General features: G+C 38.5%; 1 protein-coding gene across 2 annotated transcripts in view; it reads right to left on the bottom strand.

The window, feature by feature from the left end:
• Positions 1-21,254, bottom strand: part of alcama (activated leukocyte cell adhesion molecule a) — a 78,436-nt gene extending 57,182 nt beyond the window's left edge. For both annotated transcript variants that reach the window (XM_051120942.1, XM_051120943.1), the window contains exon 1: positions 21,013-21,254. In XM_051120942.1, coding sequence (XP_050976899.1) covers positions 21,013-21,070 — 58 coding nt within the window. In that variant the 5' untranslated portion in view covers positions 21,071-21,254. The remainder of the gene's footprint in view (positions 1-21,012) is intronic.
• Between the last annotated feature and the right edge of the window lie 1,173 nt (positions 21,255-22,427).

The raw sequence follows: 22,427 nt of genomic DNA, 5'->3' as shown, positions 1-22,427 counted from the left end.
ATCTCACAATTCTGACTTTTTTCTCACAATTGCAAGTTTCTTGAGAAAAAAGTCAGAATTATGAGATATAAACTCACAACTGCGAGAAAAAAGTCCAAATTGTGAGTTTAAATCTCAGAATTGCAATTGCGAGTTATAAAGTCAGAATTGCGAGATTTACAATTCTGAAAAAATTAAGTAAGAATTGCGTGATATAAACTAGCAATATCTCACAATTTATATTGTTTATATCTCACAGTTCTTAAAGAAAAAAAAAAAGTCAAAATCGTGGGATATAAACTCGCAATTGACAGGAAAAAAACTCAGAATTGCGAGATTTCACAATTCAGACTTTTTTCTCGCTATTGTGAGTTTATATCTCTCTTATAATTCTGACCACTTTACCTTTTTTTTTTATTTTTATTCAGTGGCAGAAACAAGCTTCCATACCAGACCCTTTCTGTTAGCAGTAATTGTGACCAAAAACGTATTGTTACCTCATTTTATTTTATTTTATTTTATTTTATTTTATTTTATTTTTTGGCAGACACTTTTATACAAAGCAGCTTACAGTTTTCTTTTACATTCTTTTCTTATTCTATTTTTAATATGCTATTTTTTAATGTTTTTTCCCCCCAAGCATGCAAACCAAAATACTGTCCCAAGCAAACTGACAACTTGTAAATTTGGAAACTTTGCTAGAACCATAGATTTGTTTGAAGTACAGGGATTTCAATGCCAGGAATGATTACATTGTTCTCAAAAACACTTATTGTATCAAACAGTTACCTCATAAACACAACTTTGTTTGCAAGCAAACTGGTTGCTACCTGTAGCACCAGCCAACCAGATTTAAACCGGCAATTTTTGTGCATAACGTGCATCTGATGGTCAGCGTACAAACTCTAGGTAGTTTGTCACTGAATATCTAGCAGACAATGTCTCTTCCAAGACGGCACTGAGAGAAAGTACTGTGCGGAAGAACTTTGATGTTAAGATAAATTAATTACTTTCTACTGAGTAGGACTTCGCATGTGTGTGTGTGTTTTGTATAAAGGAAGTGTGTTAATGACACGTTAGTTTATCTTCCTCTCGCTCTGAAATTACTCTTGGGCTGCGCAGAGGTGGATCTTCATATAATTAAAATATGCTAATGCCGTCCATACATTTATGTCTAACAAGTTTCAGTCAATTAAAGGAGCGAACAGCAGACCACGGCGATAACTCACAACCAATCACGAAGAGGTGATGATGTAAACAAATGAGGGCCATTTAGTTTCATGAAAGTTCTATGAGGTTCTACTTCACTAGTTCCGCTCAGGTCCTGAAGCTGTACGAGAAAATGGAGGAAGTAATTTCCAAAGCTACACGAGCGTTTGATTGTGTTTGTCCAAACACTCATTATTTTCACACTTCGTTTTTTCCTCGCTTATCTAAAAGACACTCACTCAAACTCCTTCAGACTAACACTCATCACTGCATTAGTCACACAAACACAGACTTTCGCCTGGAGACCCGATTCACTGTCTAGGCCAAAGCCATTTGCGTGTCTTTATAATCAATCATTTAACTGGTTCTAATGGAAAAACCAGGACACGAGCAAACAAACAGAGTAGGAATCGAGTAAATCACCAAAAAGAAACCTCCCGGCATCCTATTACGTACAGAACCGCCGCGTAAGAGAATCTCACAAATGCTTAATGTTTGTCAGTGATTAACATTTGACATTTGAGACCGCTGTTTCCACAAGAAAACACAAAGCCGATTGCGTCGGTCTGGAACCCGTTAAGCTTATGTGGTTTAGAGGCTAATCCAGCTGTTTCCAAACCCAGAGATGGATGAAACTCTGATTAGGGTGGCGGATCAGAGGAGATATATTTGGACCACTGTGTATACCCAGAGGAACAGAAACGGCAGGAGCCACTTTCGTCTCTTCCGTGTGTCACAGATATAATTGGCAGAAACGCTCGCTAGTTAGGACTGAGTGAGAACTGAGAAGGTGTAAATTACCAGTGAGCATAGCGTGACTTCTAGGCAGTAGTTTCTCGAGCTTCAAAACCGAGGTTACCGAGACGGTGTGTTTAAGATGGATATCAGAAACTCTATGCAGACAGGGGTGGGAGGTCAAAAGAGAAACTTCAGAGGCCGCCCATAAAATTTATGCTGTCTCGAACATCAGAGAGTAGATATGAACATTGCTTGTCTATATAAATCCTTCAAGAGCAGCGCCGCCCCTCCTTCTACTCCTCCTCCAGGACGGATTCTCAATCTCATTTACATGTCTGAGTTTTGGCCCGTATGTGAATTAAACAGACTGTTACAGGAATATTTTGGGTTTAATGTAAGTGATGACATTCAACGGCATGTGTGGCATAATCCTGATTACCACAAAATGTGCTTGAATCTAAATACCATCAGAACTCCTAAAGGGAATAAATATAAGATGGGAGGAAAAAATTTGTTTCAATGCTTTCTCCTGCTATTATATCTTTGGGTAATTATTCTGTATATAAATTGCGTGCATCAGGAAGCCACTATTACATAAGCCACTAATACATAAGGTTCATGAAACCCCAGACTACTTTTTCTGAGATTTTAGCAGAGGTGTGTGTGTTGCACATCATAGATAACAATGTTAGCATCCCTTAATTTTAATTGTTGGAGGTAACTGGGTAATTTTGAGCTTTTTTCATCTTCCAGGTTTAAATCTACATTGTGCTGATGTAACACAAAGTAAAAATGAGTTGACACACTGTTTACATCTTGTGGCTGGACTACCTGAACAGTGGGCATTTTAACGTATACATATTGGCCCACTGTTAGTGCCTCCCTGTAACAGATCGCTTGTTTTTTAAGAAAGGGAGGAACACTGAGAAATTAATTATTATGGTAATCAACACAGCGCCACAAGGGCTGTCGATTATATAATCCAAAATATTCTTTTAAGTGAAAGAAATGCCAACTGTTCTCGCTGTCTGTGTTTTTGACTCTCCTTCTAGGTGGTGCTTGTAAAAGCTCAAATTCATTTCACCAAGCAGGAAAATGCTTTGAGCAAATGTGTTTTGTTTGCCTGCGTAACAGGTTTCATTTAGGGAGGCGCACACAATCACTAAGACAGACAGAAAAGCGTTAGTACACTGAGCACATCCACTGTTTGCGCAATAAAGCTGCTGCCAAGGAAGACTGTGCTTCCCTCCTTTGCCTGTCGTCTTTGACGTCCATGTGAGCTTTCAGATTTTTTTTGGGGACACAAATGCTGTAGTCCTATGTACAATGATGTATCACCGCTGCCATTTGCGATTACTGTGAAGGCAACGTGGCACAGGCGGTCCCTCAAAGAGAGAGCAAAGAACAAACAAAGAATATCACATATGGTACATACATTCAGCTGAGAGTGGCAAACAAGGGATCTGCGGTTAATCTGAAAAGAATTTTCTGAGAGTCTCTATATTGAAGAACATCCATATTTAATCACAGTATCTGGAGTAAAACATCTTGCCGTCTGTGAATCACACACTTGCTTTATTACCGTATTTGCTAGAAACGTCTCGTATTCGCTGCTGGCGACGGTAGGATGGAAAACGGAATGATTTCGTAATGGCTTCTGGCACATCCATTATTCAATATGAAATACCTTGAAAGTTTATTTTACTGCACTCCGTCTCGCACTTCGAGCTGCCATTTCATATGTGGCTAAATTGATTCAGCGGTGTTGTGCGGGGTGAACCGTTCTGGCCAATTTGTCATGCAAAAGTTAAGCCTGAGTAACAGAGGACATCGGGAAAGGGACATACAAAGGCGATTGTGTGGGCACACTCTGATTGGTTTTTAAACAGGTTCTCCAGTCTCTTCTCAGCAGATAAGATGACCATTAATGGCCACAGAGCCCAGCTCTTCAGAATTGACTGAAGCTTCTTTGAAATCAGCAGCCTGACAGTTTGAATCGATATCGGCTCGGTCTTTAACGATACAGTTGGATTGACTAATCCCACGACAATATGATTCAGAGAGTTTTTGGAAACCAAAGCCTTCTCAATCAAACAATGAAAAAAGAACAAAGCTCAAATATGTTGAGGAACTTGCAGCAGAGGTGGGTCTGATAATTCTTGTTTTATATTTATGTGCAGAATGATGGAATGTCGAGCATCAGGTAACGCATCTTTTACGACATGCAAAGAAAGACAGACTGAAACCGTGGGAGAGAGAAAAAGATGGTGGCAGAGCATGAAAGTGATGGGAGAAAGAAAAAACACAATAGCTCAAAATTGAGGCAGTAGAGAAGAGTGTTGGTGGCAGGAGGAGAGGTTGAGAGGCAGTGCCACCAATCTAGTTATAACCCCATGTAGTGATTGCTCGGCAAAACTTAGCAATTACACCAGTTCCTTCCTCCGCCGCAGACTACTATGAAATCAGACTGGCCTCTTTCAAATCTCTGGTGAAAGCTGACCAGAAAATACCCACTGTGTTACTGCCATGGGAGGAGAAAAGTCAATTCAAGCTAATTAACATCTTAATAAGGAAGTTCGAGATTCTTGTAATTTTCAGCACACACTTGCTACATTATCATGTTGTTAATAAAATTACTTTTAATCACATGCTGTTGAGCGAGGTCCAAAAGTCTGAGAGCGCTAACTGAACACAATTTTTCTTCATTTTAAATCATATGATCAGCATAATAGTTTAAGTTTAAAGTTGAATTAAAAGTGAGCATGAATTTCTTAAAGAAGTTCACTTCCAGAACAAAAAATTACAGATAATGTACTCAACCCCTTTATCATCCAAGATATTTATGTCTTTCTTTTATCAGTCATAAAGAAATTATGTTTTTTGAGGAAGACATGTAGGATTTTTCTTTGTATAGTGGACTTCAATGGTGCCCAGAATTTGAACTTCCAAAATGCAGTTTAAATGCATCTTCAAATGATCCCAAATGCAGCTGTAAATATAGCAAAACATTTGGTTATTTTCATTAAAAAAAATACAATTTATATACTTTTTAATGTTAAAGGCTTGTCTTGCCTGAACTGTTTTTTTCTGGGTCAATACAGTGAAGAGTATGTAGAAAAATTCCCATCTCATGTTCTCCCTCAACTTCAAAATCGTCCTACATTGCTGTTTTACTTTATTTGTTAAGGGTGTTTGATCTTCTTTGCATGTTCACTTTGCAAAGACTGTGTCGGTACTTCTGCAGCAACTAAAATTTTGAAATGATTTTTGAAGTTTTGACTTCTCCTTTAATGCCTTCATACCTCTCATTCTCATAAGCTCTAAATAATGCTCTAAATAAGCATTTCTTAATCTTGTATCTCTTTTTTACTTGAATCAAAATCTTTTTACCATTTTATCCAACACAATTTCTCCATAAAGTAAGACATTTCTGCCAGTATTTATACTATTTTTACTGTTCTTTCTTCATTTTGCAGAACACAAAAGAACATATCTTAAATCATTTTGGGATCCAAACAACACAGACTGTCTCTTCATGGGCAAAAAATGTTTTCAGCATTATACAGAAGAAATAAAGTCATACAGGTTTGAAACAGCATGAGGTTGAGTAAATGAAGATAGGTTTTTATTTCTGGGTGAACGGTCTCTTTAATGACAACAGCATGAATCTACAAGTAGTGCAGAATCGTAAATATTTTAGTCCTTTGGACCCCGTCTACTTGGACGGCATAGCTGTAATGTAGTCAAACTGCGTAAAGTCATTAAGATCCTGGTCACATCGGTTAACTGCAGGCAGAAGCTAATGATCGGATGAGAGCTGGAGAGAGTGTTTCTGAGCTGGTTTGGATCTAGGGAACATGTGTTGAATCATTTACGCTGTTTACTCTGTGCATCAGAAGGTGTTAGACTCATGCATGTTATTTTAATAATCTGAGAGAGGGCAGAAATACCATTCCCATACCAGTCCGCTGAATAACAGCTTCAGGCTTTTAAAACATAATGTGCATCCTTTTTTTCTTTCCTCGACATACTCTAGTCAATGTAAATGTAATCACTTTCAAGAAAAAAGCTGTTCGGTATGGTCTGAAGCATTATAAACGTGACAGGGTTTGTAATGCGATTTAAAAAGGGCCCATCTTTTGTAAGACTCATCTTTTGTTCTAATTCATATTTATATAATACGAGTTTCCAATAACCTCTCTGAACGCCTGATGTCTTTGAAATGCAGCAAACACAGAGATTAAATAGGCTTTTATTTTTAGAAAGCCAATAAACCAATGATGCCTAACACATAGGAGCCCACGTCGTGCGTTTATATAGCTGACACCGATCCTTCCTGGTCTGTCCACTAGATCTTTAAGACCTCTAGACACAAAGTTCAAGCATTTCACCTAAAGGCTATGGAAAACCAAAAGGTCAGTGTGCCGAAAATCCTTTTCAGTGCACATTTATGATGAAGCGGCTTCAAAAAGACATTCTGGGAACTATGCTAGTCGACTGTCTCCTGCCCTAGAGGCAAAATATCACTTGTGGCCTTCCTTTAAAATACAATTTTCAAGGCCTGCTCCTTCAAAAGAATATGAACCCTAGTCATTATAAGTTGATCTCGGCTGGGGATCTGATGAAGAAATGAAATCTGCCTTATAACTTCAAAGGCTTTCAGTTCAGGCACCTGGCACACTTCCCAACCTAGTGCTCCTAGCAAAAAGTGTGAAGCTTTTTATCAGATAACAAAGGCAAGTAAGACAGGATAACCTTCGGAAATTTTGTGGTATGATATTCTGGTGCTAATTTTCAATAGTGGATTACTTTTAAATAACCTCTACTCAAATTTTAAGTGCCATTGTGGCACACGGCATGGCTGAAAAATAGATGTAGACCTTGGAACTGCGGTATTCAGCTGCTTATGAATTCACCTGAATAGGACTGCTGGCACACAAAAAAGGAGCGATGAGGCCGAATTCTTTTTCATTACTTTTCTGTGTGTGTATGTGCATGAGCAAAAGCACATCTGTTTGTGGGGTATGTGTGAGACTGGGGCGGGGAGGTCGTTGCGGGTGTGTGTCTGTGTGCATTTTAGAGGGGAAATGGAATTTTACCCTGAAGCCATCTGCATTACACTTTGAAGACAGAGTCATTTTTGTTGGTCCTAACCACACCCGCCAACTGCCCGTTTCCCAACGGACTGCACAAGACCAGACTTGATATCCAGTCTGATGAACAGAGTAAAACAGTTTGCGGATTTCCGTCTTTAATTTCCACAAATCATAAATTTAATTAGTGATGCATGATATATCAGTACCATATCACTTGTCAGCAAAGATTAGAGATTTGTAATGTACTTGTATCAATGCTATTTTAGTATTACTAAATACTTTGAATCCAGTTTAATTTTTATTTTTTAATTTTAGTTTTAGTAATTTTGTGCTTTTGTCATTATTATTAGTTGATTTAAAATATTTCTATTTTGTTTCAGTTTTAGTTATTTTAGCTTTATTTTTAGATCATTTTTAAAAAATATTTTTCATAGTTTTAGTTTAGTTAATAATAACAACTGCGGATATTTGTGTAAATTAATTTCCAGTCAAAATGAACATCCATTTTTCATACTGTACAATTTAATTTTGTGATGTTCAAAATTCACTTGTAGCATTACATTTTTTTTTTTTATTTAGACAACACTAGTACAGAATTTTCATGAGTCATTTATCAATCAGCCATAACTTAAATAAATAAATAAATAAATATCGTCTTAACGTACTGCACAGAATTTTAATATCAGTGCGTCCCTATTTCACAATCATAAATACGACTGCTTTAATATTGCTATTTTTTTTTCATAGATGGCAATATAAGTGAATGGAGACTTTGCTTCTTGAGGAACTGACCCCACACACATCTCCTCTAGATTTCAGGAGAGATCACAGAATCACAAACACAGTCTGATTTTTAAGGTAAGGTTTTCTCTTCGTATGACTCCTAGTTGAATTTAACAGAATTACAGAAATGATAGTTTTCAAACAGGTTTCTGGTAAATGTCCCTCATTTGCCATTGGTCAAACAAACCGTCCCGCCCTAAACTCACACACGCCATTGGTTAAGCCAGTGTTGTTGTTGTCGGGCAGTTCAAGATGTTTAAACAAACACAGCAATGTTTTGATACCAGCACAGAGCCACAGTGTTTCCATTTTTTGGCGTAAATCAACCAGTGAATTACTTACTTATTGCTGAGTATTTTAAAAAAATATGTATATATGATTGAGTAACACTGAAATAACGTTTTAGGAGATCTGAGACAAATTTGATGCTAAAATAAAACGTCTGAGCCTTCTCCACCTCTCTGCACAACCGCCCACTAGCAGAGCAAAAACATTACTATTGTAAATGACTGACAGAGAAATCAGAAGCAGCTGAGAGAAAGGGGTGTTTATCATGTGAATGTTTGCCATTTTCCTTGAAATATTGTGTGAAAACACTGAACGGACAGGAAGTGGAAGGTGAATGCAGGACGTAAACATCACTTGTATAGAAACATCAGAGCTTTTAACTATCAGCCTCCTGCAGCCAAACCTTCTGTTCCTTCAAAGCAGGCGGTTCAGAAAGACTGCAGACACCTGATGTTTTGTTCAAATACTTGTCAGGCCTGGGCACACCGTTATGGCATCGCTACACTGTAGATTTCATTTTATTTAAAAGCGGAGGAAACAAAGCCAGGGCATGTTCTGAACTGGATGAGAAGATAAAGTCAGCTTTGCTTTGTAGTTTCAATCATGCAGAGGGATGCAGCATAGCCACTGGCAACGAGAGCCAGGACGAGGGCAGCCAGTTTCCTCCCCGCCGTTTTACCGCACTGCTCCTGGGGGCACTCAGGATTCAGTTACCACAACAGCACAAGCTAAGATAAGATTTAAAAACACTTTCCCTGGCCAAGAACAAGAAATGAGCCCCGGATTCCAATAAAATGCAAACACCTGAGGAATATCTGAGCAAAATCAAAACAATATTGAATATGAAAGAGCCCTTTGTTTTTAGTGTTTCGTGTTGGAGTTTCTGCACAAGTCGTGTTTGGTTTTGAGTCAAATTGGTGGTTAATGCAAATTACGTGACAAAGCGAGCTTTATAAGTCTAAATATTTTAGGCAGGATGCAAAACTACATATACTGTTAGTCTGTGCATTAGTGGAGAGAATTTTCTGCAGGTTACATCAATATGCTATAAAGTCACAACTGGTGACAGTCTTTATGCATAATTTAAATTGAATCATTCATTGAATCAATCAAAAAATAACTGTTAATGCAAAGCATGCGACAAAGAGAACTTTATATTTTATGCAGGATGCAAAACTACATAAACTGTTAGTATGTGCATTAGTTGTGCAAATGTTTGTGTCCTTTTCTTCAGGTTACATCTAAATGCCAGTAGGTGCCAGTACATACAACAAGCAATAGTCTTCATGAATGATTTGAATTGAATCGTTCATTGAATCAATAAAAAAATAACAGTTAAATCAAATTACATGACAAAAAAAATGGCTGTTAATGCAAATTACGCATTACGTAGAATGCAAAACTACAGATACTGTTAGATACTGTTAGTCTGTGCATTTTTAGTGCTGGGATTTTTTTTGTGACCTTTCCTGTATAAGTGATTTGAATTGAATCACTGATTGAGTCATTCAGTCATCTATTTTGTTCAAAAACGGCAATTCATTTCAAGACTATATTGGGGTCAACCGATTATTGGCCTGGCCGATTATTGGCACCAATATTAAGCATCTTTATGGCTATCAGTACTGGTCATTTTCAAAACCGATTTGCCGATAAAAGTATTTTAAAAGCATTTTAAAAAAAGTTTTTGTCAGACCCCTTCTTATTCTTAATTTTGACATCAGTTAGCCCCAAGAAGCCTGACACAAAGCGGAGTAAACCACGGCTTCATGGGCTTATTGCTTTTAGAAAACGGTTATTCTATATACTTAGTAAGTGTAAATAAAGTGTAATGATATTAATACAAACATCATTCTTCTTGTTGTGGTTGCAACAAAGTAGTTGCAGCACAAAACACAGATGTGAACAAAGGTGTATGTTTGTAGAGTAATTTACAATGGCTTTGAACATGGCTCAACCAATCAGAATCAAGGACCTACCCACTTTAAAATTTAAAATATCATTCAAAATATTGGTTATCGGTATACTTAAACTGTAATCATCAGAATCGGCACCGGCCCTGAAAAACATATATCGGTCGACCCCTACTATATATAAGCATTTAAGTCACTGTTTTTAAGAGTGAACAATTGAATCGTTCACTGTTTTGTTCAAAAACATAGATTTATTCTGTGACAGCACTGCTATGGCTGCTTGGAGACGCACAACAATGAATTTTGTTCTGGCTTTGTTTTTAACTATTTTGATTGGCAGATCAAAAATGGAAAAAGTAACTAGTAATATGGTGTAAACACAATTTACTCGATGTAAACTTATTTCATTTGTGTATATAGATGTAATATGTAAATGCAATGCCACAGTCAAAACAGTACTGTTGGTTTGAATATCAATTTTAATTCCAAGGAAATAAAAAAACAGCTTAGCCATACAATTCTCAAATCAATATATAAATAGAGAGACAGAGACCGCATCTGACTTTAGCTCTAAGCTGGAAAACAGTGTTGGGATGTTTAGCAGATGAGAGGGGAAAGTATCTGCACTGCCAGTGCCGCCCAGGATGGTGCAACGTCTGATGCTGCAGATAAAACGGATCAGTCGTAGCACTGAGCCATTGGCTGCCTCGGCCCATCTGAGACACGAGAGCCACTGGGGTGAGTTCATGAAAAGGATCAAACATGCTCCAAATCTTTACAGTGATATGATACGTTACCCTTCCCCACGCCTGAGTTAGCAATGTGCAAGAAAACAAAAGAAACGATATTGAAAGTTCTAGTTCTGCAGCCTGAACTGAATAAAACAGACATTGAACCAAGTTAAAAAAAAAAAAAAAAAAAAAAAAAAAACAAGCAGATGGCAACGTTTTTATCAAGTTTGCATGGCGAAGTTAACCTCACATATTTCCAAATCTGTATGACTATGCCTTTAATGGCACCAATGTACTTACATTTTTCTCGCCTACTGCGTTTAACATCACAGCTCAGAGTGGTTTTTAGTGAAGGGCTTGAGACTAACAGCGGTTTTGTGGTGACCTCAGCCAGTCAGTCGTTTCACTGAGATGAATGGAAATGCTGTGATGACTAAAATCTGACGTCAACACCATTATGCTGTTTTTGCTTTCTGAACTTTTGCTTCAAATTAAGTCAAACTGCTTGTGAACCTACTGAGCATCAGACACAGAAATCAGCCCTTGTATTCCTTAGTTTTGCGTATGTGTGAGGAACATTGTGTTTCGTAGGTCAATTTCATTAAATGACAGCCGAAATGTGGTCATGAGACCACTGCATGGGCCTGAATCAAACAAATACTTCAGCTTGTGTCTCCTATATATAGAACAGCAGAAGATTAGCACACTGCCCAGAGAAAAATACATCGCCTCTTATCTCCAAGGAACACACTTGAAGAAATTTTTTCCGAAAGTGTGTGTGCAGTCCCAGCGAGAGGGGGACAGAATGAGACGGGGAGCAAGAAAAGGAATTAAAACTCTTCACCTGCAAATAGTCCACCTAAGATGTTGGGAACACCAAAGGCACAGGCTTTTAGCTTAAATACCTTTAGTATGAGATCTACGATAAGCGCTCGAAAGCCTCCCAAGAATGGCGTTATCTCTGACCGCTATGAATGCGGTTACAGGTATTTCCAAATAAGGATGTACAAAAAGAAGTGGAAGTTGGTCAGCTTGTGGTTAAATTTAGTGTGCTATCACCCTAAGCTTTCAGCGTGGATGCTAGCAGACAGCAACTAAGCTCCTTTCAAATATATTACAGCCTCATGCCGCTGGAACGGCACTTCAGAAGATGGAGTGGACTGCTTAAAGTGCACTGAATGTGCTTGTGACTTGTTATAAGCAGTAGAATTATTTGTGTTTATACATTTATGAATAAAACCCAGATTTATCAATGTAGTTTTAAGAGCAGCTGTCGGATGTGTTAAAAATCTGAAATTAGGACCGGCCAAATATATACAGCGTTTGGTTAGCGTAAAAAGCAGGAAAACATCTGACTGCAATCTTTTCTCTTCCCTTTCCTGGCTTTTAGTTCACATAATGGCTAATATGAACACTTTGAACAGAACAGTTAGCCCTGCTATTAAAAAGCTGCCATTTTGAAGGCAAAAACCATGGCTTTTAGCTGTTACAACCCATTCCGGTGGAGGTTAATGTTGGATGTGCAATTGCCTCATTTGCTGTGAGGAAAATTACAGGACAGGTCAATAGGATTATTAGCATAGCATAGTAAAGTGGAGGCCATGGGGTGACAAAATGGCAGACTAGCGGTACAGCGAAGCCTACGGGGGTCCTCGAGATATACCACTCAAGCAATTTTCTTTTCCGATGGCCTTCCAAAGAGCACAGCTTCCTCAGACTTGATATTCAGCGTAGCACGCTCTTAGTTTTCCTCCACGCACATCTACGGGACTTTTAACATAGGGCCCATTGTACTTGACCCCTCTGGAAGTTAAATAAATCAATTTGTGCTGAATGCAGAAAGTGCTGTCACACAAGAATAAAGAAACAAGGGATTTTTAGGAGGGAGAGGGAGGGAGCGAAAAGGGCAAACACCCAGAGGTGGGATTTATTGAATAAATAGAGAGACGGATCCGTCCTAAAGTTTTCCTCAAACGACAACTGAGAGCAAAAAGACTAAGTCAGATCGGCTAGGGAAGACTGATGTTTTATCCAGCTCTCTGAGGTATTCCCATCACAAAAGCAGCAGCAAAACAGTGGAAATGTGTGATGTCGGTGCAGATAGTGTAAAAAAAATCCCTCAACCATTAAATCTGCATGTGAAGAGAGATAAAGACCCGCTCGTGAAGACAGGAATTTTGGGAGGCGTCGCAAAAATCCCTCAGGCCAGGTTCTCGATGTGCAGAAACAGGTTCAGGAAAGGGGGGGGGATGCAGACTTCTTTCTCCCCGTTGTGAACCGAAGCAGATGTGCACGGCTTGTGTGTACATAATCAACCATTTACCTCTACTCCAACTTTCAACCTTTTAAAATCGCATTAGAACGGTGCACGCTGAAACAACATGGAGCTCTGAGGGAGCTCCTCCAGCCTGTGAGAGCTGGAACTAATTTATCGCATGAGAGGATGCTTCTTCCCCTGCCTCTCGGGAGCGGAGCAGGTCGGCTGCCTGCCCTAATCATTTTCACCATGAGGTTTACTGAATGTTTAACCTGTCAAAAATCCAGTGCTATCCGACTATGGCATGTAAAGTCATGCGGCAAAGCCATTTTGGAAATTCGAAAGGGGAATAATAAATTGAGTCGCAATTGATTTTATATGCCATGCATCTTTAGGAGCCTTTTTGTTTGGCAATTCTTAATGATACTCCTACGTGTGATTTTACTGGGCATGAACTTGCAGTTGAACTTCCTCCTCTGAGATTTAGGTTCAAGGTTTTCATCTCCGCAATGTTATTTTTTTTTTATCATACACTCCTCCAGCCGCAGCCTCATCCACCCATCCATTCATCCTCCCTCTTACTCCCACCAGTAACCCTTTTAAATCACATAACCAGTTTAATTTATTACTTAGGCGCACAAAGACAACAATTCAGCGCCGCTGAACGTGATTTAGTGGGAGGTGCTAAAAAAGGATGTGAACATGAGGGAAGAGGCCACTACGTTGTAAGTGGGAATAACATTTGACCCTTTTTCATTAGAGCTGTGTACTAAGAGAAACCGCATGGTAAAGATGGATGACGTACGGTACAGTAAAATGGACCTAATGACTTCAAAAGGCTCCCACATCCTCTTCCACTGGGAACCTCTGCCACAACTGAAATGCTACCATGCAAAACTTCTGTCTGGGGGAGTTTTTTCCAAATTCTGCCAGGGTTGCATTTTTAATATGGTTGCAGTTCTATTATCATTTACTCACGCACATATTGTTTCAAAACTGTACCATGTTCTTTCTTCTGTGAAGAAGATATTTTGAAAAATGTCTCAGTGGGATTTCTCAGAAGAGTCATACAGGTTTTAAACTACATGGGGATGAGTAAATCAAAACGGAATTTTTGGGTGGATAGTCACTTTAAGAAATTCCTTTACCCACATGCAAATGAATGCCTTTCTGTAGTCTTTTTTTGGCTCACACTATGTTTGAGTACATATTTGAGTTACTGTGTCACCCTACTACACTGTAAAGACGCTAAACTGGAATGACAGAAAGAGGACTTTGCCTGTGTTGAATTTCTAAAGTTGCAGTTTAGTCATGTATCCTGCTGGGAAATGAAGTGTTCTTCCACGTTAATAAGTTTACTAAAAATACATTCAGGTTAGTTCAACCAAAAAATTATGTCATTATTTTCTCACACTCGTGTTGTTACAAACCTGTATGGCTTCATTTTTTCTGTGGAAAGTCATAAAAGATAATTTGAAGAATGTTTTTGTCCACATAATGAACATCAGTGGGGTCCAAAACAACATTAGCACTGACATTTTTCAAAATGTTGGCTTTTTTGTTCCGCAAAAGATAGAGGTATGCAGTTTTGAAACAACAAATGTTCTGTCGTTATTTACTCACCCTCATGTTGTTCCAAACCCATAAGACCTTCGTTCATCTTCAGAACACAAATTAAGATATCTTTTCTGAACCTATATAATATAGATAGCAATGCAATTACCGTGTTCAATGCCCAGAAAGGTAGTAAGGACATTGTCAAAATAGTCCATGTGACATCTTTGGTTTAAACTTATTTTAATGTATATTGAAGAAATTGTTAAATAAAATTGCTATTTGTGTTTTCTATTCACACAGAAAGTATTCTTGTAGCTTCATAAAATTAAGATTGAACCACTGATGTCACATGGACTATCTTAACAATGTCCTTACTACCTTTCTGGACCTTGAACTTGTCAGCTGTGTTGCTGTCCATGCAGTGTCAGAAAGCTCTTGGACTTCATCACTTTTGCACGAATAGAAAACACAAGTTTAAACCACAGATGTCACATGGACTATTTTAACAATGTCCTTACTACCTTTCTAGGCCTTGAACATGGTAGTTGCATTGCATTCTATACAGGTTCAGAAAGCTCTCGGATTGCATCAAAAATATCTTAATTTGTGTTCTGAAGATGAACGAAGGTCTTATGGGTTTGGAACAACATGAGGGTGAGCAATGACAGAAAATTTGTTGACAGAGAACTATCCCTTTAACTAGAAAAACAAACTTTCCATTCCTTTTAATTTGACTTTATTCAAATTCAAACTGCATTTGGAATTGGCATTCCAAGTCTAAGTGGCACAACCTTGCACTCAAGTCTGACAGAAAAAAAGCTTTCAAACGAATAGGCCCATTGTGAGCTTGCGGAAAGACCAATTAAAGCTCTAAACGTTGAGACTTCTGACCGTCTCTTCCGCTCGCATTGTTTGCGCTGAGCGTCTCCGAGTAGGGCCGCCACCCGTCAAGCTCACGGTTCACCCCGCATTGCCTTTAATAGATTTAACCAACGTCAGTGCTTCCTCATTCACCCTGACAGCTCTGGGAGATCCCGTCCCATGCCCATGGAGCTCATGAGCACTCTAACCTTCTTTCCATCCGCCTCTCTCACTCTATACGGAACAGATTTAAGAGAGGGGGGAAAAAAACTATGCCTTCCTCTGTCATGCCCTTTTGGGTTCAAAGCGTCACTTAAAGAGGCGAGAGTGGCAGGCAGGAACGTCTCCTCACACATGGAGAAATGCAATCTGCACATCACAGACAGCATCAAAGCGACGGACCCAGAATGGGAATCCGGTTATCGTGCGTCTCCATGGCTGCCAGAAAGGTTGTGTGGCTTTGAATGTCAGGCTGAATTGAAGCGCTCAAAGCCTCAGATGGATATTTGACAGAATGTGATTTGGCGGGAGGGAGACGGGGCTAAGGGCCGCTACAACTCGCAACCTTTTGTAGATGGATCTAAATGCCAGGACAAACATTTGACATTGATGAAATAATATCCACCAGACCACCATTAACCACTACACGTGAACAAGCAGCCTGATGTATGTAAATCCTTTTCTGGGGGGTGTTATCGACCTCAAAACGTATGGCTTAAAAATCTCAGATCAAAACGCACACTGTACGTTTCATAAACGCAAACAGTAAACGCACTCAAATTGGTTCTACTCTGTGATCTCTGAACTGATCGATACAACAACCCCGAAGAAAGGGTGACTTATGACTCTTGTGCTATAAGCAAACTTATAAATAACATTCCAACAGCCACATAATTGCCGCTAAAACTATATCGAACGGCTCAAGGTGGCCTCGCCGTGGGCCGACTAACAACACTCTTGAGTTACCGCCAAAGTGCGCATGTTAAAAAACACATTGTCTAGAAATAATTGGATGCTTGTCTAATCGATAGCCATCCCCGGACCCTTTTATTGACTGCCACGTCAATATATTTATATCACCGTCCCATAAATGAGCAAGAGTGGCCCAAAAGAGTCAGTTATGGCTCTTTAAACCATCCCATTAAACTCAAGATGGGATAAAAAAAAAAACGTAAAAGGCAAGAAGATTTGTTTGCCAGTCCTTAACATTCCGCCTTACATTCTGTCATGCTGCCAAATGTCATTTATATTAATAAATAAATGCAGGTAAACTTATTTGAGCTCGATCGACACATGTAATCAGCTTTCCACATTTGCAAAAAGTCTTGTATCCGAGCGAGAACTGGTAAGTTTGATGCCTACAGTAAGTTACATGACAGATATTGATCTGAAAACCTTGAGTGTTTTCTAAATGAAAAGCAGGTCTGCCACCAGGAGAACTTGAATAAGCATTGTTGCCACTTCCATATGTGATAGCACGGATGTGAATTCCGCTGTGAAAATGACGTTATTGTGTACAGCACACAAAAGTTAGCACTCTCGTTTAAAGCTTCTCTAGAAAGCCTTGAACTTGTGTCTCCCTGCTGTGCATCGCCACGCTGCTTATATGCATAACAATATTAAAGCGAGAGAACAATATTCGCTTAATGCCGCTCTTAAGACCACCAACTGCCTTTTATCAACCAGCAATCTTGGGAAAAGACATTTTAGAGCTGGTAACCAACACAATAGTCCATCAGACAGCGTACACGGCCTAATGTAAGCATTCTCTTTGATTATGTGGCAAAGGAGAGCTGTGGGAGCAGATGAGTAGACAAGACCGGCTGAAGTCTCAGGGGGCCGTTTTGGGCGGTGCAGACAGCAGGTCTTCCTTCAATGCTCCGATTAATCCATTAGCAAATGGGGAGTGTGTCTGATGGACAAGAAAGATCCCAGACGAAGCCAAAGGAGGGATAATGTATATGTGTGCGCATGTGTTCATGGGAGAGCAGATGCTTGGTCCAACACACTTGGCTTAAGTAATTTACTGTTAAAAGCCTGTGATGGAACATACGTGTGTGCGCATGCATGAGCGCAAGTGGTCGGGGGGAATTTAAATATGAATAAATGATGGCATAATGGCCTCAGCACTTCAACCCATTTAAACGGTTGGTCAAAAGCACATTTTGAAACCTTAACTGCCTGTCTCATCCAAGCCTGGATCCAATAATTTCAGAATAATACCTACAATCATTGTAGCACATGAAACATTGTTCACTTAGCCTATGCTCTCAGGTTTTTTTCCCTCTTCCCACCATTTGAGACGAACAAAGCCCTAAACTTGTAAAATTAGCTTTTACCATATGCTCCCATTGGCTCTTCCTGAAAGCAGTTCAACAGTTAGGCTTAAACTAAATGAATATGCAAATATGAATTAGACTTTTCTTTTCACTACATGCGTTTTCCGGTTTGATTTCTAAGTGGAACTGACGTTAATCAGCTCAAACCCTTGCCTGCCAATAAACAATGACAAAATATTCCCCCATCAGGCCACGGTGGCATGAATCTTTCGCTTGAATGCTTACATTATCAGATGTGGGATTTCCTGGTGGAGATGCAGTTTAGTGTCAGTCTTAATGTAATTAGGTTTATTTTTTCTCTCATACTGAACAAAGGCCTGTGCTTTCTGGTTTAGTGTGTGTTTCAGTTCCTCCTAATGGTCATATGTCATTCAGAGCAACGTCACTGATATGTAAAAGGAAATAAAAATACAGCTGTGGTTTCAGTAACCCTAATATGAACTAACAGGAACTTTCCAAAAGTGCACAAATGCACATACACAAAGGAATTTCCAATAATTCTTATTTTTTTCATATTACTATGATTTCTGAAACCTTTTCAAGCATCCAATCCACATTCTTTGGCCCTTTAATCATACAGCTTTCAGAATAAGAGGGAAATTCTTCATAATCAGAATAAGGAAATGTTTCATCAGCCAGGTTATTTAATGACTGACAAATTAAATATTGTATTCAGGAAGCTGTGCAGAACAGGTTTTTGCTGTGAAGTACATCTAGACCACAGGTTTCAACCACTGAACTTGCCAAGATAGCAGAGGTGCTTTTATTTACCTGTTTGCATACCGGTGATCAGTCTCCTGCTGACAGCACTTCAGAAAAACTGACCTTTCCAACACACAACCAAAAAGAGCCAGAGGGTCATAACAGCAAATACCCTTTGAGTAAAGGCTATGGGTTACGTATGTGTGTGTTTGTTTGGGGTAGGGGTGAACTCTTTGAAACTGCCCACGTAGCTTACAGCAATGTCTGTGTGGGGGAAACAGACATATACTAACATGCCTTACATCTCAGGATAAATCATGAGATGTCATGTTCTGTCACTTAGAAACTACACTAGGAAATACTGAAGGATGGTATAAGGGTTCCTCAGGCAAAATCGTGAACCACGCCCATCGCTCTGTCAGATCAAACAGAATCCCACAACAATAGCCTGAAAACAATCTTCACACAAACTGTATTTTCCAATGAATTTCCAGATCAGCTCTTTATAATCAACAACACATTCTTTGTCGTACAATAAAATGAAGTTCTGCAAACAGGCAGACAAACAAGTGTTATTTTGGAAATGTCACATGATGAGCATTTTCCCACTGCGTGACAGAGCTTCCCTAATTTAATGCTGAACACATTTAATTTGAACAAATTTCCCATTATGTATTGTACGTCACATAGTATCATACAGAACATAGTAAACACTATTTTTAGACAGTATATGTCATTATTTTCAACAACATTTTGAAAAAGCATTAAATTTTATATGGATGCATAAGGGCTGCATAACAGTAAAAAGGCTTCCTTGTTAAAGGTCACTTTTCCCCTGCAATTTTTAAATACCATTTTGCCCAATTAGTTTAATTTTAAATGGTCCTGCAGTGTGACAAATGATTTTGTAAAGCAAAACATAATAATCATCTCTCAATTAATGCGTGGTCTTGCAATTAATGTGAGTTATTATACACGGAAAATGCTTTTTAAAATAGTCTGCGGTTTAGTATAGCGCATCACACCAGAGGAAATGTTGACTATTTCTGCCCATAGATAGATAGATAGATATCAGAAAATGATGAGCAATACTACGACAGCCGCGACCTCAAAGATATCAATCACTAGACTTAGCCTATCGATGATGACAAATAAAGACATCCCAAATACATTTTGATGAGAAAACAAGCATGTGACACCGATAAAACCCCACACTAGTCAAATGACTACATTTGTAACACGTCGCCCTCAACCTCCGCAACCTCCCGTAAGCAACCCACTCCCGCGCTCGCCCCTCTCTCTTTCTCTCTCTCTTTCTCTCTCTCTCTGTCTCTCTCTCTCTCTCCCCCTCTCTCGGTGTTCGCGCGCGTCTCAAAATCCCCTAGACTTTAATTACTGATTAACTTGACATAATTTCCGCACGCCGGGCAACAGCCATGAACAAACACAAAATAATGCAGTCGCTTATTAAAGGGTTAGTTCATCCCAAAATTACAATTCTGTAGTCTGTCAAATCGCTCCACATCCGTGTGACTTTTTTCATTTGCGAAAAACGAAGGGTGAATGAAGATGATCCTGTTTGTTTTTTCCCATGATATTGGAATGAATGGGAACTGGAGCGATAGAGAACGCAATATAACAAAAGTATCATAAAAGTAGCGTAAAAGATTATTTTTCTAGTCCTCGGCGTCATACAATAGCACTGCGTGAAGAATAGGACAAAGTCTTATCATTTCGATTTGGATCTTTGAATTTGATGATTCACAAAACCGTATCTGACTGATTCGTTCATCGTCCAAACTAATAATGATCCGGGAACACAAAGTAGGCTATTTTCGGTTTGTTTCTCACACAAACCTATTGTGTGACTTCAGAAGACTCTGAAGAAAACGTGTTTGCGTTCCTCGGAAGAAAACAAGCCATACAGGTTTTAACAACATGAGACTTTATTACTATTATTATTTAGCTTAACCGTACCTTTAAGATCCGTGTTTAGTTTCTGTTTGGCAATGACGCGTATACAGTCAATGATGGGGAATTCAGAAGCACGCGCAGGAGTGATGTCACCGTTCTCTATACGTTTTTGTTTGTGATGCAGTTAAACCGAAACAGAAACGCGTGGTATTAACAACATTACGTCGCATGTTAAGTCACGCGTCCAGACTAAAAGTTGAAACACTTTCTTTCCTATTCACTTCTCTGTAGTGAGAATCCTTGGTAAGTTTGAAAGCTTTATCGCAGTCTCCTACTGCTGGTGATAAAAATGAATGAATGTGAATGTCCGCGGCGGGCACAGATGGCTTAATCTTCGTCAGGTGGAGAGTTGACCTCTTGTTCTTAACGTGGGAGAAATGAAAAGTCTAACACATGACCTGCCAATGATTGCCAGCGAATTGCGGCAACGGCTATTATAAAAACTTGTTGATGTTCACTGATGAAAGGAAGTAAAAAAACTCTAAGTGCCACTATAGGAACGAACCTGTTAAACAAAATTCTCGAATTACGGCAGCGATGTTACAGTGAGATTACAATATTTTCATTATAAATTAACTGACATACCTGGATGAAACACAGCGGCTACTATGAAGGCACCGAAAAGGCAGATAACCGAATGCATCCTTATAGAAAACCCCGGCTCTCCTTTTATACAGTCCGATGAGATCTTCAACAGAGATATGTTCGTCTGAAGTTGTTGGATAGTATTGAACTCTCTGGTTGAGTGCGATGAAAGGATCAGGCGGTTGCTCTGTGCGTAGCTCGCAGGTGAAGTCTGGACGAGCAGTGGAGCGAGTGAGAATTCACACTGGAGAGTTTGGCAGCAAGTCCCGCCCCCAAGCGACACGCCCTCTTCGGGTGAAGCCTCGTAGCTGTGGTAACATTTCACCACTGAGTGCTGGAAAGTCCAAATAATTCACTTATTGTAAACTGGTTCACGGAGTCATTTTAAACCTGCAATTCGACCCACGGACATACACACAGGCCTATGCATTAAGAAATAGACTGTATATACAGTACAGTACAAAAGTTTAGAGTCAGTTTTTTTAAAGAAAAAATATTTTTATTCAGCAAGGACACATTAAATTGATGAAAGTGACAGTAAATATATTTATAATATTAGAAAAGATTTATTTTTTATATGCTGTTCTTTTAAACATTCTAGCCTATTTATTAAAGAAACTTTAAAAATGTATTACAGTTTACAAAAATATTAAACAGCTGTTGATAATATATATTTCTTGAGCATTGAATCAGCATATTAGAATGATTTCTAAAATATTGTGTGACACTGAAGACTGGAGTAGTTGTTGCTGAAAATTAAGATTTGCCATCAAATGACTAAATTGCAATTTAAAATGTATTAACATAGAAAACAGTTATTTTCAGTTTTATTAATATTTAAGAATATTACTTTATTTCTTTAAAAATACACTGCCAGTCAAAAGTTTTTGAACAGTAAGATTTTGAATGTTTTCAAGTTTTCAATGTTTTGAAGTCTTTTCTGCTCACCAAACCTGCATTTATTTGATCCAAAGTACAGCAAAACAGTAACATTTTAAATTATTTGTACTATTTAAAATAACTGCTTTCTGTCTGAATGTTTTAAAAAAATGTTATTTATTCCTGTGATCAAAGCTTTTCAGCATCAAAAATTTCAAACATTTTCAGCATCATTACTCCACTCTTCAGTATCACATAATCTTTCAGAAATCATTCTAATATGTGAATTTGCTGTTCATGAAGTATTAATTTTTTTATTATTATTATTATTATCAATATTTAAACCAGTTCAGTATATTACCTTCTGGATTCTTTGATGAATAGAAAAATCCAAAGATTAATTTATCTTAAATAAAAAGCTTTTGAAACATTATACACTATAACATTTCAAAAGCTTAGAGTCAGTGTGTGTGTGTGTGTGTATATATATATATATATATATATATATGTATATGTATATGTATGTATATGCATAC

The sequence above is a fragment of the Labeo rohita genome, chromosome 10, assembly GCF_022985175.1.
Source record: "Labeo rohita strain BAU-BD-2019 chromosome 10, IGBB_LRoh.1.0, whole genome shotgun sequence".
Taxonomy (NCBI): domain Eukaryota; kingdom Metazoa; phylum Chordata; class Actinopteri; order Cypriniformes; family Cyprinidae; genus Labeo; species Labeo rohita.
The sequence above is the reverse complement of the archived record's forward strand: the minus strand, read 5'-3'. Positions and strand labels throughout refer to the sequence as shown.